The sequence below is a fragment of the Sphaeramia orbicularis genome, chromosome 11 (genome assembly GCF_902148855.1).
Source record: "Sphaeramia orbicularis chromosome 11, fSphaOr1.1, whole genome shotgun sequence".
In the NCBI taxonomy this organism is placed as follows: Eukaryota; Metazoa; Chordata; class Actinopteri; order Kurtiformes; family Apogonidae; genus Sphaeramia; species Sphaeramia orbicularis.
Window position 1 is genome coordinate 31,655,467 of NC_043967.1, and position 18,778 is coordinate 31,674,244.

The 18,778-nt window shown below is 37.4% G+C and overlaps 1 protein-coding gene across 1 annotated transcript; it reads left to right on the top strand.

Moving 5' to 3' along the window:
- The first annotated feature begins 5,392 nt into the window (after positions 1-5,392).
- tmem222b (transmembrane protein 222b) lies at positions 5,393-17,926 on the top strand. Its single transcript, XM_030147851.1, has 6 exons — positions 5,393-5,537; positions 6,359-6,443; positions 7,945-7,976; positions 8,077-8,173; positions 8,264-8,394; positions 12,510-17,926. Exons 1-6 carry the CDS (start codon positions 5,419-5,421, stop codon positions 12,595-12,597), a joined length of 552 nt encoding a protein of 183 aa, XP_030003711.1. The 5' UTR covers positions 5,393-5,418; the 3' UTR covers positions 12,598-17,926.
- The last annotated feature ends 852 nt before the right edge of the window (positions 17,927-18,778 follow it).

The following is an 18,778-nucleotide window of genomic DNA, read 5'->3' on the forward strand; positions in this document are numbered from 1 at the left end:
GACTTACAGATTTGTGATACTTAGGCTATGACTGAGGTTTTACAGAGTTGATGAAAAATTGGTCACAAAAGTCTCCAGCACCTTTAAGTTCTTAAATCAATAGCTATGCAGTACTTTTATGCATTCTATATTTTCTTTTCTGTCTGTTTTAGTCACATGATACACACAGGAGTTAGTACTTAGTTGCATAACCATTGTTTTTGCTGAGTTTTGATGGTCTAATAATTTTTTCCATGACTGTATAATCTTCACGTGCTATGTCAGCTGATAGTTTACATTATAGCTCTGTTAGCTTAGCTCTGATTTTAAACAGAAAACAGACAGTAAAACTACAAATCACCTGTTTAATTTCAAGATTATGTTGTCTATAGATGTACTAAAGATCTGTTACGAATTGTCCATGGATCAACAATCAGTGAACTTAGCAAAGATAACAACATCACAAAATAATTTTATACCTTCATAACCCTCACAGTCAAACACTCATGTAGAAAAAACAGTTTTTTCAACATTAAACTCCATTCTTTTCATTTAAAGCTGTGTCTACTGGTGAAAACTACAGCGCCTCTGATTTTTATCAGTTTATAATCTTCACGTGCTGCATCAGCTGTTAGTTTACATTATAGCTCTGTTAGCTTAGCTCTGCTTTTAGAAGGAAAACAGCTACAATAAAAACACAAATCACCTCTGTTTTATGTACCGTTTGTGTTGTCAATACTTGCACGAAAGATCAGTTTGGCAAAACAAGGTCAGAATTTTCAGTTTAGTCTGAACAGTGAATCAACAAACGGTCAACTTAGCAAATAATAACCTCACGTTGTAACTTTATACCTTCATAAAGTAGTGGATTACACTCGTGATGAGGCAGGTAACCCCAGGGGAGGTGATTTCCGCTGGAGTGGAGCATCTTTTCTGCACTTTCTTTTTGTTTAATGTTTTATTCTGCTATTGTCCTGTGTAATATTATGTGTTTCTCTGCCTTTGTAAAGCACTTTAAATTGCCTTGTGTATGAATGGTGCTATACAAATAAATTTGCCTTGCCTTCATAAGCCTCATAATCAAACTCACCCCTGTAGGAGGACCACTGTGATTTCAGCATCAGACTCCATTCTTTTCATTTAAAGCTGTGTCCAATGGTGAAAACAACAACAGCGCTTCTGACTTTTATCACTTTGTCTTTTTCTCTGGCTCTAAAAGTTGTTGTTGGTTTTTTTGGGGTTTTTTTTTTTTGCAGTTCTCATCCTATCTGGTCTCTTTCTGATCCTTTGGTCAAAGACCCTGTGAAAATAGTTTTCCTCACAGTGACTCACTACTCCCTCTAGTGGCCACATGAATCTGTCAGTCTGTCCAGTTAAACATATTCAGTTCAGGTCCATACAAACCAATACACTTGCATACAGCTTCAGAATTCTTTATTTTTAACACTTTCATGATACTTTTAGGTTTTTTTTTTGTTAATATATAAAAGTAGAAATCCTGCATTTAGACCCTTTGAAGACATATTGCACAGTAAAACTTCATTATGCCCAAAAAAGCAGCTTTCTGTTTACCTGAATAAATACAGTGCAGTGACTGGGGAAACATGATGTAGTCATACACTATAGTAGGATTAGTCATGCTTGGTTCTAATCAAAATGAACTTGGGAGTAACTCTTCTTCATTATGTTTTTAACGCTATCCAAGCAAAACAACATGTGCATCAAATCTGATTGTGTCCCACTGGGAGGGTCTGGCCCGATCCCAGACTCACAATCACTGACTCACACACTTTGATGTGCGTTCAGTCTGTGACGACTCAGGGCTTTTCTTCTGTCGGTTAACAACGACTCCACCAAATGCCGCTCACATGGTTTCATTTCAGTAAGTGCTCAAATCATTCAATATATCACCAGAAATCAAAGATTATAGAAAAAGTCCAAAAACAGATGTGTGGTGTGATATTGTACCAGGACTTTTTTCGTCTTTCTTCGTCATGTGATGAGCTCTTAGATTTATCCAGTGTCCCTGTTTATAAAACTGGATATAAAGTAGTTCAAACTATCTCCAACTCCAGCAGCTCCTGCACTAACACTGACCCATCACTATTAATAATCTGATGAATCATATATGAATTATATAGCACATGATCTGCCCATTTGTTGCTAAATAAATGCTTTTACCAGCAGTATTATGCAAATGCCTTGAGCCACTTAGCTGTGTTATTTTTGTGATTAACATACATATTTATTTATGAGTGTCTTTATTAAAGTACAACAAGGAAATACAGGACAGATGTGTGCACTTTAGAAGCACATAAAAAAAAGCACAACTAAATGACTTCAACAGGAAAAAGAAACACTATTAAGAGTGACTTCTGTTCTCTTGACAAAAGTTTCCACAATAATCACAATAAGATGTCTAACATTTGTTGAATGAGTCCTGGTGGCAAAGGGAGGTCAAGAGGGTTTATTCATTTTATTACCCTACCCCCTGAAGGGGAGGCAAGGGGTATTGTTTTTGGTTGGGTTTGTTTGTTTATTTGTTTGTTAACGCTCTAGCAGCAAAACTACAGGGTGAATTCATACCATATTGGGTTTATAGATTGCCAGTGACCCAGAATGGATCTGATTATGTTTTTGGAAAAGTTGGTCAAAGTTCAAAATTTGTATGAATTTTTAAAATGTTTTTTTTCTCCTATTTATTTATAATGGCCGAAATTTCAAATGTCTGTAAAAACATAAATTTTGTGCAAGGGGCAGGGTTTGTTGTGCATGGCACCACTTGTTTAAGTTGTGTTTTTCTCAATTATAACATGATACAAGGACTGAGAAATGCATGCATGTGGTTATTATAACTTGGCCTAAGGCTTTTGCAGAGGACTGTAAGTAGGACTATTCAAGTAGGTCTATTTTTTGCCTTATAATGCAGTATTTTTACATTGCATTTGTAATTTTACTTATGTTGACCCTCTGAGATAGTTTTGTGTTTTGTTTTTTTTGTGTATTATTATTTTTTTTTTACAGTAAATGTAGATTATATCAATTCGTGATGGCTATTTTTGTAAGTTTTGTTATCAGAACAATCCCAAACTTTTCCAGCTGAAGACCCAAAAGAAAAATTCAGCATCTGCTTGGGACTCAAACTTACAAAAATGCATCAGACATTGCTATTGATGTTGGTTTTCCCAGGCTCATCTCTGGACCTGCTGCTGTGGTCCTGCCTCTCTCCTGCCTTCATCATCATCACTCACTCATCCATATAGTTATGATAGTGTTTATTATATAGTTCCTTAGATGTTCTAGTTCAGTTATCTGTGCATCAACTGCATCCATGTGTCTCCCCCTACTTCCCCCCTTCTCCCCCTCTCCCCCAGTCTCTCTCTATCTCTATCGCTCTCTCTTTTTGTCTTCCTTTACTATCTCTAACCCCAACTGGTCAAGGCAGATGGCCATCCTCCAGGAGTCTGGGTCTGCTCAAGGTTTCTGCTGTTAAAGGGAAGTTCTTCCTCACCACTGACACCAGTCACTAGTGTTTGTTCCTGGAGGATTCTGTTGGGTTTCTGTAAATTGGCTTAGAGTCTGGTTTTGACCAACTCTATTTGTAAAGTGTCATGAGATAACTTTTGTTATGATTTGGCGCTATATAAATAAAATTTGATTTGATATTGATGTACACTTTTACTGATATTTTTTATTCGTTTAATTTTTGGTCAGCTTGTATTTTGTACTTTGTTTTCAAACTTTTACATTATTTTACACTTTTTAGGTCATTTACATGTCTTTTTTTGTCTTGAACAGCACTTCTGACTTTTATCACTTTGTCTTTTTCTCTGGCTCTAAAAGTTTTTTTTTTTTTTTTTTTTGCAGTTCTCATCCTATCTGGTCTCTTTCTGATCCTTTGGTCAAAGACCCTGTGCCAATAGTTTTCCTCACAGTGACTCACTACTCCCTCTAGTAGCCACATGAATCTGTCAGTCTGTCAGGTTAAACATATTCAGTTCAGGTCCCTACAAACCGATACACTTGCATACAGCTTCAGAATTCTTTATTTTTAACACTTTCATGATACTTTTATTTTTATTTTTTGTTAATATATATATTTTTGTTAATATATAAAAGTAGTTAATGTTGTTACACCTTTTATAACTGACACATCTCATCAACCTTTTCAATGCCAAAATTTATAAATGCTTTGAGAAGAGACTATTCTGCTGTTTTCATCAGGAAAATGACTTGTGTATCATTTTATTGCTGTATAGTTTCCTCTACAGGTAAAAACATCTCAGTGACCCATTTTGATTTGATCTGATATTGATGTACACTTTTACTGATATTTTTTATTCGTTTAATTTTTGGTCGGCTTGTATTTTGTACTTTGTTTTCAAACTTTTACATTATTTTACGCTTTTTAGGTCATTTACATGTCTTTTTTTGTCTTGAACATGATTTCTGTCTTGTTATGACATATTCCTCTTTTTACATTTAATACTGTTAATGTTGTTACACCTTTTATAACTGACACATCTCATCAACCTTTTCAATGCCAAAATTTATAAATGCTTTGAGAAGAGACTTTTCTGCTGTTTTCATCAGGAAAATGAACTGTGTATCATTTTATTGCTGTATAGTTTCCTCTCCAGGTAAAAACATCTCAGTGACCCATTTTGGGTTCTAACTTTAAGAAAGACAGTTGTAGGTCTTGAACTAAAACAGTTTGATAAATTAAAAAAAGTAAGATTTCTGCTCTCAAAATGATTAATGAAATATTGACCAAAATGCTTAACACTCATAATTTCCTGGTCTTGTACCCGAAAACCCCCATTTAGTCCCCCAATACACAAACAAAACTCATGGTGACCTTAAAACTTTAGTTTACCATATACACTACATAAATCCCTTAAGGGCTCTTTAGAGGCAGAATATAAAAATGTTTTTAGTACTTAAAGGTGGTTTTAGTGCTATATTATACTAACAAGGTGGCAAATTAAGATGGATCAGTTGTAACAAGAGCTTTTTAATATGGTCTATTAAAAATAATCATCTGTATACACTTCCTTACTATAATTTTATCCTCAGTTAATGTTTCATACTTGTTGTTCATTCTTCAGATGCCGGAAACTGATCTGTGCTTGAAAGCAGTGAAGTCAGATTGAATAAGAGAGCGGTTCCGGTTTAGATTTCAAAATAAAATAAACAATACTACCTGTAATAATATGATTATTTATTCACGTTTATTTTTCATTTAAGTTTTCACCCGAAGCTAATATTATTCCATCTATTTAATTAGACTTGTTCTTGCTGTCTATGCTTACTCACGTACTTGTATTAATGATTAAAACACGTTTGATTCCGTTTTATTATCCACTTCCGGTTGTGTTTTGGCGCTAGCTTGACGCAGCTGTGAGTGGGACAAATGAAGTTCGTTTTCCACAGCTGGTGATGGCGGATGTTGTTGAAAAAGACACCATGAAGAATTACCACATAGCTTCTGAGAAAATTAACCCAGAGGCCAGTCGCTATCCTTACTGTATTGTGTGGACACCTATCCCTGTGTTATCGTGAGTTATCTCCGCCTTTATGCGTGTCCATTTTTTTTTTTTTTAACTAAAAACCCGGGGACGTTGGACGGAGTGACAGCTTGATTAGCTTAGCTTAGCTAGCAGCAGATGTACAGAAGCATCCTGTTGCTGATTACGAGTCCCAAATGTCTTTAAAAATACGTCCAACAGCCTGGTAATGACGGGCAGAAACACTGAGAAAGGTGTACTTTAAAAAAAACATATGTAACATGAACTTCGCTGTCAAAATTAGCGTTAAATATAACCAAACTAATCCCAATAGAAGCACTGTTATAAAACACAAATGATTACAAACCGAAAAGTAACAGTAAAATACGCACTAAAAGGCTGTTTTAACACTGAATACAGCATCAGAGGTTTTGTTGTTACTGTGGTTTACATTACATTTTAGCTTTGTAACTTTTCGAATCTAACTTTATAATAATTGCAGTTTTTGCTTCCGCTTTCGTTTGTTTTTCACTGACAGCTGTGTTACTAAGTGGCTGTTAAACATGTATGAATAAACATGTAATTACTGGGAGTCTCAGGTGTGACGTGATCAAATGGAGTTTATAGGCTACTTCATTAAAGACAGATTATATATATCTTCCTTAAGGCCAAAGGTGCTTGGTTAGATTATAAGAATGACATCTTCTCTACCACCTGTTCACTGTAAATGTGTTTATGAGCCCTGGTTGTTTATAATACTTTTCAGTTGAATCTGTTTTCTGTGGTTGTTACACAAGAGCTTGTTCTTTTTTTTTTTTTTTTTTTTACTGTTGTTTTGCAATAACTCTTACAGTGTGTATGTTTTTCCTCAGATGGCTGCTGCCCTTCATTGGACACATGGGAATCTGTACTTCCACTGGTGTCATTCGGGACTTTGCTGGGCCATACTTTGTTTCAGTGAGTGCACCATGTAGAGAGAGACCTGTTGATGCAGTAAATTACTAACCTAAACTCTATTTATGGAGTGTTCTATTGGGTCAGTCTCTATGGTGATCACATGATTCCAATTTTGTACATAATAGACAATTTCCACTGTTTAAAGACTTTTTAATACAGTCTTTTCTGTCAAATATGTATGATTTTTTTTTTGTCAGCTTAGGAGCTGTGTAGAAATACGTGCAGTTTTGCTAACATTTCTTTAAACACACATTTATAAATTGTTTGCAGCATGGATGAGTACTTGAAACTAGGGTAATGGATTGTAAGCATCACTGTATTTCAGCATTATATGCAGTGAAGGTGTAACAAAAATGTATAAATTAAAGAAGCATGATTCCCAAGATTCCAATCTTAAGTGTAAACACTTCACAGACTTGGGGTTGGCAGTAGAACAGACTTTGAATCATTTGAATTGAATCTTATTAGAGAAGTATTTGCGTAAACTGCTGATTCCTTTACAATGAGATGATCAGTGTGATAATCTATAACCTCTTATCCGCAGTATAGCAAATTATGATGGCACCTGATCAGTTCTAATATTAACTAAATATTTATTTTGTGTGACAAGTGACAATTTGAGCTGTTGTGAGAGATGAGGGTCTACAGTCTGTCATGAAACCAAACCATAGACCAAACACACATGCAAAGCTAGTGATAAGCAAACTTGTCAAAACAAAACCACTTAGCTGTACCACAAGACCTACTTTTGTAAACATTCTGAGAGCATTTGGTGATGTTAGGGAACTGATATGATTGGTGTGATGTATGATTTAAGCTTAGCTCCATGCTTTTTGTTACATTTTCATCAACAGTGAAACCTTTCTAGAGTATTAGTGTAGATAGAAGTGCAGCAGATAAACAAAATTGCATTCATGAATTAAGTCACAAGACTGTCCTCTAAATAGAACTGTTTGTAAAGTTGTAATCTACAGCAGTTCTTACGAGTTTGCTCTCTTCTCTACAGCTTTACTCCACATTTGTTGAAGGACTTAAAACCATGCTAATGTTTCCAAAAATCTTTGACGTAAGACCCTAAAGCGCTCCAATTTGTTGTGTTTTTCATGCTGTTGTAATACAGAGAAAAACTGACTGAATCATTCAGGATGGTTCATTACTTTGATCCATTTGGCAGCTGCAGATAAACAAAGTCCGTGCTGAATACAAACACACAGGATGGGAGGCCCATTTCCTACATTCTTGATACTGAAACGTTGTAAACTAGATATTCCGGCTGTTGAAGAACCCAAAGTCAGTGTGTCGGTTTGTATGTAGCTGTTTGTCACATTTTGATAAACAGGATGGTTTGGGTTAAAACTGTTCCACGCAACTCATCGAGGCTCCAAAAAAAGTTAACCTGTTGTAAACAAGGCAAAAATGGCAATATGTTAGTGTTGGTCTAGTTCACTGACACATTTCTGGAATAAATAAAATAACATGTAACATTGTCTCTGTTTTGTAGGAAGATAACATGGCTTTTGGAAGACCAACAAAGTAAGCAGTTTACATTTATACTCATAACACTGATTGGATTGTAAGACAACACTACTGAAACCATGAATGTTTTCTTACTGTACTGTCTGTTTATTTGAAGGTACTGGATGCTTGATGTTAGCAAAGTCTATGCAAGTGGCTCCAATGCATGGGACACTGCAGTGCATGATGCTTCAGAGGAGTATAAGCACAGGATGGTATGAACTGCTTTGTGGACATGGAGTTTGTTGGTTTTATACTAAAAGAAAACAACACAGCAACTTCTTTGTTTTTTTTTTAATATATAGCACAACCTGTGTTGTGACAACTGTCACTCCCATGTGGCCATGGCTCTGAATCTGATGCGATATGAAAACAGCACCTCATGGAACATGGTCAACCTTTGCCTCCTAGCTCTTATCCATGGAAAACATGTCAGGTAAGAAGGAGGAGAAGGTCTTGGCTTTGGGGATTCTGTTTGATGTAGTTAAACTGGTATAGAGTGTTGTGTTATGAAAAAAAAAAAAAAAAACAAAACTGCAAAGAGAAAACAGAAGGTTCTCATGAGGGCACAACTATACATTTACTGTAAGCTCAATGAATAAGTACTTTCTGTAAAATGACTACATTGAAAGGTTTATATCTATTATATTTATCAAACAAGTGGTGCCAGGCACAACAAACCCCGCCCCTTGCACGTATTGTAGCTAATTTTGGCATTGATCCAGCTGATGTCATCACGTCTATACATGTGCTGATGTCAACTTATCAGTTGCCTCAATTTATGTGCCAAGTTTGAAGTAAATCGAAACAAAATTGATATTTTTGTAGACATTTGAAATGTCTGACATTATAAGTAAATGAGAGAGAAAAAAAAATTTAAACTGGCAATGTATAAACCCAATTCGGTATGAATTCAACCAATAGTTTTGCTGCTACAGACGTGTGAAATTTCACCCATTATAAGTAAATGGGGAAAAAAAAAAAGATTTAAAAAAATTCATGAAAAATTTAAACTTTGACCTACTGTTCCCAAAATGTAATCATATCTATTTTGGGTCACTGGTATCAGTCACTACTAAAAGTGGGATTGTCATCTTGGAAGAAAAAATACACTAGTGTTCAGACCTGGTTATTTTTCAGGTTCAGCTGACCTCATGCTTTCAATACATCACATTACTGAATCTAGACCTGTCCAACTTAACCAGCCCCAGATCATAAGACTGCCCCCACAGGCTTGTACTGTAGGCTGTAGGTATGATGCTGGTAATCACTTCATCTGCCTCTCCTCTCACCCTGATGCACCCATCACTCTGGAACAGGGTCAATCTGGACTCATCAGGCCACATGACCTTTTTCCATCGAGTCCAATGTTTGATGGTTGTTTAAGAAATGAGAAGGTACTCACTGCATCAGTTAAAGACCTAGTTGACCGTGTTGCAGCTGCAGTAATTATGCAGCACAATGGAAGGCTTTTACCTGTTTGCTTAGTTAAATACAAGTGGCAACTTTTTTTGGCCAGGCAGTGTAGATTATATTGTGCCGTCCTACATAACCTCTCTGGCAGAGGTAAAAAACTGGAAATTACAGGCTAAATATACTTTGGCAGCTTTTACCTGGGCAATTCAGCCAAGTAGAGTGTATATGTGGTGAGCACTTCAGCTGTTCATGATACAAGCTATTTCAGAGCTTGGTTTCTTCTATTCAGAAATTCAGCTAACCGTCTTCTGTGGTCCGCTGTCAGGGCACTTGTGAGAGGGCAGGGAAGGAGATGCTGATTTATAATGAGTGCTGTTCACAGCACTATAGATAATACCATATGAGTACAAGGAGTCCTACATTTTCTTCCCTTACTCTCCTCACTGAATTTTATGTCTCTCTCCACCATCTATATCAAATATAAGTCAAATCCACCAAAAATAATCTCTCAGATATTTAAAGGGGTCATATTTATCTAAACCCACTTTTATTAGTCTTTGGTACTTTTATTTGCGTATTTGGACCCTAATAGTTCATCAAGTTTGAATTTGAACCCTCCAGGTGCTGCAAAACTATCTTTATATTCATTTTGGCAAAAATCAAGTGGATTTCTACAACCTGTTTGAATTCCTGCTTAATTTGTTACATCTGTAACTAGTTACAATATGACATTTGCGCATGTAAGGCCAACACTTCTGACGAACATTTCTCAGAGTATGCTATAATTGTTTGTCAGCAGCAGTGGTTGTAGTCCATACTGAAAATATGTCCAAACTTCGAGCCAATTACCTAAAATGTTCAGTTGTTGGTTGAACGGGACAGAGCAGCACAGCCAACAACCTGGAGGGGGTGGGGCGTAAAGTTGCTCATGTGCATTTAAAGGGCCAGCGCTCAAAACGACCTTTCTGGTGTCATTACTCAGAAATAGGGTTGAAGTTGGACCTGTGGAGTTGAATAAATGAAGAATTCAGACCCAAGCATAGCATTTACAGTTTATGTAGGCCACAGGGAAATGTTTTAAAATGCATAATTCCGTTTAAAAAAGCAAAATATAACTCCTTTAAAGATAAAAATCAGTCTCAAAGTGCACGGTACATGATTTGCTCTATTGCCTCATGTCAGGAAAGTCCTGTGTTGTGTCTCCGAGCTGTCCAGTTGTGACATTTCTGTGTGGAGTGTTCATGTTCTGCCCGTGTCTTTTTCTGGGTGTTCTGACTTCCTCCCACAGAGGAGAATGAATCCTTGTCTGCCTCTGTACGTCAGTCCTGTGAAGACCTGGCGACCTGCTAGGGGTGCGTCTTGCCGTCATTCCAGTGTCAGGAGGAATAGGCTGTAGCCCCCCTTCCTTGCAAATATGCAAAGGACTCAGCAGTTACAGGAAATGAAGGAAAGAAAATCTGAAAATATGTGCTAGTGCGCTGTTAATAAAAGATGTGTCACTATCTGTCTGGAGCTACTAATACAGTTATGGCTAACATAACCTGAATGGGCACAATCAGATGCACATTATGTGACATGCAGAAACCCAAATGAACAAACAGCATATACAAAATTATAAAATAAACACCTTTACTTCCTAATTCCCCATCTTATTGTTAAAATTAGTGCCTTGTGTACCATTTCCAGCTGCTCTGCTCACATTGACCAAGAGAAGTAGGCTGAAGCTTGTGAATGAGTTTTCTCTGTGGCATCCCAGGGGCCATGATTTCACTGGCAGGCCTTGAACCTGTTGTGTCTCAGGACACCAGAAAGAGAGAGAGAGAGCCCTGATTCTGGGGAAGACTTCAGTGTATATAGGACATTCCTGCAGAAGGCCAGAAGAGTTTTACTGTGGGAGAAGCAGACTATGTGTCCCAGTGGCTCCTTAAAGGCTGGTAGAAAGAAAAGAGTCGATGAGACCAGACAATAATGGTCTATTTCTTCCTGTAGAATGTTGCAAAGAGGAAACATTACTAACAAAAGAGAAACAACCATGACTTAAGTGTCACACCGATGCTTAACTTAAGTGCTGGACCCACTTGACTCCCAATAATCAATACTAAGTCCCACTGAGATTATTTTAAGTGTAATTATGGCGCTTTTGTAAATTATTGCCCTGTTAATTAGGTTTTATTCTGTAATATGTACTGTCTGGGTTTTAATTAATAACACCTTAGTGCCGCCGAACCTGACTTTCACGTTTGTTTGTTGAATAAAATGTGAATGATTCACAATAGTTTTGGCTACATTATTATTAAACTGGGCCTGTTTTCAGAGCTTAGCCACATCAGTTAATGTTAGCATTAATGTGGTATTCCATTACTGATCAGCTAGCCTGATAATTAGTGTGTTTATTATCACAAAGTTGCCATTACTGTCACATAAACTCAATTGTATTTGTCAGCATTTAGTGACCGACTAAATTTACTTTGTGGCATTTTAACCTCTCCTCGTCAGTAGCATGCATTCACTGTGTCCTCAAGTTAGTGATAGTTTTACATTCTTCTTGTTATTTTAAGTTTCACCCTAGTGTCACAGTGTGGTGAGTTTTGCTCCAAAAAAACAACACACTAATAACCAAAATGCCACACTTGAGGCTTCTAAACAGCAGTCTATAAACCAGTGGCTTTTTCTAGTTAGTGCACAGTCTGTGCTTGTAACTCATGATTATTTTGTTGTATTCTACTGAGAAAATAGTCAAAAATAACTGATTAACTCACAACTGCTGTTTTCAAAGTGCCCTTTTTTTATTATTCAGAAGCCTAATATTCACTTTACTGTCAGACATAAGGGGAGAAGAAAATCATGCAATCCGCCAAAATGTTTTTTCCTTAATTCTCTGACCGGCTTTTAGAACAGGTTAATCCACTGTTGCAGCTCTAATTAAAAGTTTTCACAGATTGTTCCACAGTTATTCACACCAGACACTCATTTTTGGGATTCTAGCATTTTTCACAGTAACATGAGTACATAGATCTGTACTGGAGTGGTTGTCATGGTTACAGTAGGCACTAAAGGGATGGTTTGACTTGTACAGATGTTTGCTTTGCCATCTGTGTCGTCCCCTCACCCCCTCTCTTTCTCGCTGTGGTCCAGCTGTGCAGGCTTTCTGAAGACCTGGCTGCCTTTCCTGATGCTCATGGGCATCATCCTCACCGTGGCCCTGGCCCTGAACCTCCGGTGACCTGCCAGACAGGTTAAGGACACGAGTGGAACCCCTGCAGGTCGGGATGTGGGGTTGACCTTTTAAAACAACGTGAGACGGGGTCATCACACAGCGTCCAGCGAAAGCAACAGCAACAGGAGATAAACACTACTCCGCTCCCAGAGCAGATGTCGAAGAAAACGTCCAACACACGCTCGGTTTGTGAGGAGCAGGCAAGCTGTTCCCAAAGCTGGAATGCCCCAGTGACAACAGAAATTCATTTCTATTCAGTCGTTTGTTTGGAGAGAAGTGAGTGAAACCCCCTCCCCCCTGCTGCTCCAACCACCAGGACCATGCAAACACACTTAATGGATTGTGATCGTTGAAAGCCTAATACCAGGTTCAAAAACCTGCGAATAGTAGAAGTTGCATAGCTCGATTAATATTTGAACAGGTACGCATATTGTTAAGTTCTGAGGGAAACACATCCATGCCTTGCTTTCTGATTTTAATGATCTTACTCTGGAATGAATTGGGAGTGTAATCCCTTGATTCAGTGCTTCCTGAATGGCGTTTTTCTACTGGGAAGCACAAACATGTTAAATCAATTAGATGCCTTTCTAGGGATTTCTTGCATTTCGTGCTTGATTTAATGTAGCTCCTCTACAGTACTGCAACTTAAATATACTCGACTTAGTTTGTATTTTTGTGCATTTTCTTACTGCATCAAATGGTATTTAGTCTAACTCTGAACTCTGTAGGATTATCAGAAACTTTGCGTCTTTTAAAAAGAACTGTTTTCTCACAGATGCATTTGCATCCGACAGATCACCTCATGGTACTTCAATAGGTTTACGACTTTTCATACCGTTTACTGCAGCTCATCCATGCAATGATTGTAGCAACCTCAGTGAATGTGGGCTAGAGAAACCAACTGAATAGTTTTAGTTTTCTATAGCCGTGCCAAATGTAGGAGAATGCGAGACCAACGCAAACTGTGTTCTCACATATGTTGCTTAATGGAACAGCTCATTGATTTCACGGAGTTATTGAATGAAGAGCGCAGAAGTGTCATCTGCAGTAATGAATCCAGCTCTGGTCATTCACGTCGGCCGTACACCAAATGACTTTTCATATAGTTTTACTTCAGAGTTGGTGCACTCTCACTGTTCATACAGACTGTTTGGTATGAGGAGGTCATCAAACTTAGTCTGAGCTTGTCTTGAGTCTGTTTTGTTTTCCTCTTGTTTTAACAGTTCAACAAAATCAGACCTCCTTAATATTAGCAGAAGTTTGTTGCTTTGCTCATATAAAAAGTCAACTAGTAGATGTTTGTTCTCAAGCAGCAAATGCATGGAATTAAGGACAAACAGAACAGAATCCAGTTATCCAGACAGCTGCATGTTCCTTTTCTACCACTCTACTAAGTGGGGTTTAGCGCCCCCTACAGACAGGACTTTTTGCCCACTTAAACACCTCCCTACATCTCCAGAATTTTCTTTTACTTTTCTTCTTTAGACCCAAGACCTCAAGTGAATCTGCAACAAACTCTTAATTATATTCACTTAATCCTCCAATCTGATTATCTGGCCTGATCCTTACCATCTTGTGGTGATCGAGATAAACCCAAGAACAATAACTGAGAAAACAAAGCTCAAACAAATGCGGTTTTAGTTTTGCAAATAGTGACCCTGCGAGATCTCCAGGATAGACTGTAAACTGTGAATTCTGACACGAGAGGAAGCTCACACTAGGGCTCTAACTGAGATCTAAAGAATTACAGCATGCCATTTTCATGTTGTAGTACAAACTAATTATAAACATGTTTTTTGTCTGCATCACCTAAAGATAAAACACAATTAGAAGTTGTTTGTCATATGTGCAATATTTGGTCAACAAACAACATCTAAAAGCATTATTTTCGAAAGTACGTTGACTGTTAAAAATAAGTTTAAATGAAATAAAGCCCCACTGGAAAGGTTGAAGATATATTCACAATACAGTTTGAGTAAAAAAGGAAACACTAATCTCAATACATGATTTAGACAGTGATTAAAAAACTTGATTAATTGTATTATTTGATATATTTCTCAGTGCTTCATCACATTTCAGTTTTTTTTAGTCCTTTAGTTTACCTCAGGCATCAGTCAAACCTGAGTTTTGGTTTTCATTACTGCTTTTGACTTCTGGGTAAAAAAAAGCAAAGAGTCAGTGCCTAAAACGACCTCTGACCAATTTTCAGTTTGGTGGGTTATTTCTGTCCCCCTTTCAGAAACGTTAATTCCTCATAATGGTTGGTTGGAAAATCCGTTGCCATGGCTGTCATGGCTAAATTCAAATCCCCTCATTGTTTGCAATCAAACAGAAAAAAGAAAAGTGTGAAGCCCTCCCTTTTGTCCGCCGTACTGCCAGAAGCAGCAGGTAGCCAGGATCCTCAGGTTTTTCACGCTCACCAAGCCCTGGCTGAATCTCCCAGGTTTCCCTCCAGCGCCCGAGCAGCGTCGCTCCTGCTGTTTTCCACCTCTGCACATCAGATTTGAAGGTCATTGTGAAATGCCAACGCCGTTTCACAAAGCTTTGATTTACAGCCAACATCCTGCAATAAGTAGATGTCATTGAAGTGTAGGCGTATAAATTAAAAAGTGTTGTTTTGTTTTTTTTCTTTTTGCAGCATTAGGGCAAACACTGTGCCGGGCGTCCAGGCTTTGCTCCCCTCATTGGGCTGAATATTCTGTGGCCTCTTGTGTAGATATCACCCATGTTGCCTGTAAATATTTGAACACACACATTACACTGTTCACCAGGTGCTCTTTATATACTTTGCGAACTTGATCACTCACTCTACACTTTCAGCCTTTGAATAATTTACATTGTATTGTAATTTTTGCCTCTTTACTCCACTTGCGCATATCTCATCTCTGCTCTGCAGCGAAGCGCATTCGTGCCTGAAAGAGCGCGTGATTAATTGCGTGTGTCATGCATATGGCGACCGGAGAGAGCATGTGGTTGCATGCCAACGTGTGTGTATTGCATGCATGTAAGAATATGAGCGGTGCTGGTGAAGTTCAGGTTTGACTCAAACTGTGGCTCTTGATTAATCTGCTGCATTTCACTGCAGCTAACTGCCCTGTGATCCATTTATTTGTATGTATTTACATATCTTTGTTTTAATCTGTTTTGATTTCAATTTCATCTGATTGTTGGTACATTTAAAAGCTTAAATAATTAATTTAAATAGAAGTTAATGTTGATTTGATGCTGTGTAGCTAGAGCTACACAGTAATATGCTCAAAGAGTTGTAACGAGAAAGAAAAGGAGAATCTGGCCTTAAGCAGTAAACAGGAAACTGAACAGAGATAATTTTCTGCCAAAAATTTTCTTTTTTTCTTTTTTTTAAATGTGAAGCGATTCACTAATAGGCTGTAGTTTACAAATCCAAAACGTACCTAATAATCACTTCACGACTTGTTTCTAATAATACTTCAGAGACCGCTAAAGCATGTGTTAGTCACAAACAAGTACAAAAATATCACAATTTTTGGTACAATATTTCCAATGTGCTGCTTTGATGTGGACAGTGTTTTTAGTCACAGCCTTCTGAATGCAAGTAATCAGTCACTTAGTCTAAACAGTGCACAATATTGGCATGTTTTTTAAGAGCTGACTCATTTTTATTTGGGGTGGGAGGAGATTTACCTCACAGAAGCAGAAGTAATACTATAACACCATTCATGCACAAATGCTGCATATAATGAAAGTTTGAAAAATGCATTAAATAATGTACTTGTACTTTTTTAAAGTAATATTTTGGTGTGATGTCAGGACTAAATTGCCTTAAATTGACTTGATTATTCGACTTCAAAAATGAATTAAAATGGCCATCCCTAATTTTTTATAATGATCAAATGAAGTTTACCACATTATATTGTAGGTGCTGTAGCTCATCATTGCTGATTTTCTGCATTTGATTCCCACGAGGATGCATTATTCAACAGAATTGATTCTGTAGCTGCCAAGATTAGCATTCTGTGCTTTTAAGAGATTAATGTTTCATATGAAACCCATATATTACACCGAGGACTGTTTTAAGCTGAACGTTCTGAGCATCATACATGTAACACTCGGCTAAAACAACCACACATATCGTAAATGTCAGTTCTGCTGAATAATGCATCTCAGCAGGAATCAAACGTGATGAATGTTAATAAACTCAAACAGCCCAAAATGTTTGTAGCACCATTCCATCCTAGTTTACATTATTATTGTATTTTTTTACAGAGATGCTTGAAGCAGAATTCAACATATCCACCAAATACACCAAATTCAGCACAAATACGGTGCAAAGATTGTGCCAAAAGTTGTGACTATAGTATTTCTCCTTTCTATAGTTCTATTCAAAACATGATGAATGTTACATATTCATTTGATACATACTGAAAATTCTGTATTTGCAAACCCAAATGCATTAATTTATTAATCATGGTTTGTTTGGGCAGGAAATTATCTCTGTTATCTGGAGGACATTTTCAGTCTGTCTCCTGTGTTTCTTGTTATATAGTCATGTCACCACTGTTAATATACATACACATGCCAAATCTGAAGGACATACGCATTAAATCATTGAAAAGTTCGGATTTATTGTAGCCCTTTAACTTCTGGGTTATAAATGTGGACATACAGTAGCTCATTCTACCTGAGGACGCGGTACATCTCTGTCCAAACCTGTAGCGACTATATGTGGCTGTGGGAGAAAAAAAAAACCCCTGAAGAAACAAACACCAGTCCATTTGGTTCTCGGTAATTACACTAAATGTTGGAAAATGGCAGAACAGCTCTGTGTTCTTGAATATGTAAGTTGTTCTTTTAGTCAAACAGCTCATTCATTATATTATGAGCCATGAAAGGGCCTTTTGAGGACATTTGGGCTCAACTTACTGCTTTTAACCTATATGAGAAATATATATGTATATTTTAGAAAGTGAGTTAGAAAAGTTATTATTTATCGGAGTGCATGTGCAAGAATACAATATTCAATGGAGATCATTGAAATGGTTTTAGATGTTGCCTGCTGCGGTGCCTTGTTGTATCCAAGAGCCAGGTCCAGGAATGTGGAGACCTGTGGTCCCAGCCATTCAGCGTGTTGACAAAAGACAGTTGGGATGCTATTATTAGTGCCACTATCCATATATACTTATACCAGTCTGCAGTTCCAAAACTCTTTTGTTCTTTTAATCCTCAAAAATATCTTTTATGCTGCGGATCGTATAGCCCACGGGGAATTTTAGAACTCTTGCAAGTGACTGTGTGAACTCTGAATGTGTTTATGACTTACAGCTATAATACCAATAAAGATGTCTATTATTGTAGAGATGTGTGACTTCTCTGTTCCCTCTCTGAATGATGATGTCTGTGCTTCATCAGGGCTGTCAGCAGGACGCCTGATGCTGCTCCACTCCTCTTCCTTGTTTCTATAAATGCAGAAGTGATTCTTGTCAGTGAAAGTTTTTCCAGAATAAACACAGAGGGAGGGAAGCCACAGCAGCTCTGACACCTCACCAAGTCCCACTCAATGGCCACTATCCTGCAGAGCATCATGGTATTCAGGACAGAGGGATCAAAGGCCCACTCCCCTCCCCCACCTGGTTACCGTACCACCTGGGTAGGTGGGAATGACTGCGATCTATCTAATGACAACACCACCACTCACTCCAAAACACAGGACGCTCTGACTTGGTGAGAACTAAATCAACTCACTTATGAAACAACCACCTCTAGTCTGATTTTGCTTCTTTCCTCCATATCAGGGGTGTCAAACTCATTTTAGTTCAGGGGCCACATTCAGCTAAATTTGATCTGAGGTGGGCCGAACCAGTAAAATAATAACATAAGAATATATAAATAATGTCAACTCCAAACTTTTCTCTATGTTTTAGAGCGAAAAAAGTAAATTTAGATTATGGGAAGGTTTCCATCTACAAACTATCCTTTCAAAAGATGTGAATAACATGAACAAACTGAAAAAATAAGTGTAATTTTAACAATATTCTGCCTCAGTTTATCATTTACACATGTACATTATTACTTACAGATCACAGTGGATCTACAAACACACAAAACATTTAATAACAGACAGAATATTGTTAAAATTGTACTTCTCTTAAGACATTTCAGGTTGTTCATATTTGTTCAGGTTATTCACATTTTTTGCAAAATTTAACTT

Coding starts and splice junctions, on each gene's coding strand:
- tmem222b (XM_030147851.1), top strand. CDS start 5,419: ATGGCGGATGTTGTTGAAAAAGACACCATGAAGAATTACCACATAGCT. Junction 5,538..6,358: donor ACACCTATCCCTGTGTTATC/GTGAGTTATCTC, acceptor GTTTTTCCTCAG/ATGGCTGCTGCCCTTCATTG. Junction 7,977..8,076: donor GCTTTTGGAAGACCAACAAA/GTAAGCAGTTTA, acceptor GTTTATTTGAAG/GTACTGGATGCTTGATGTTA.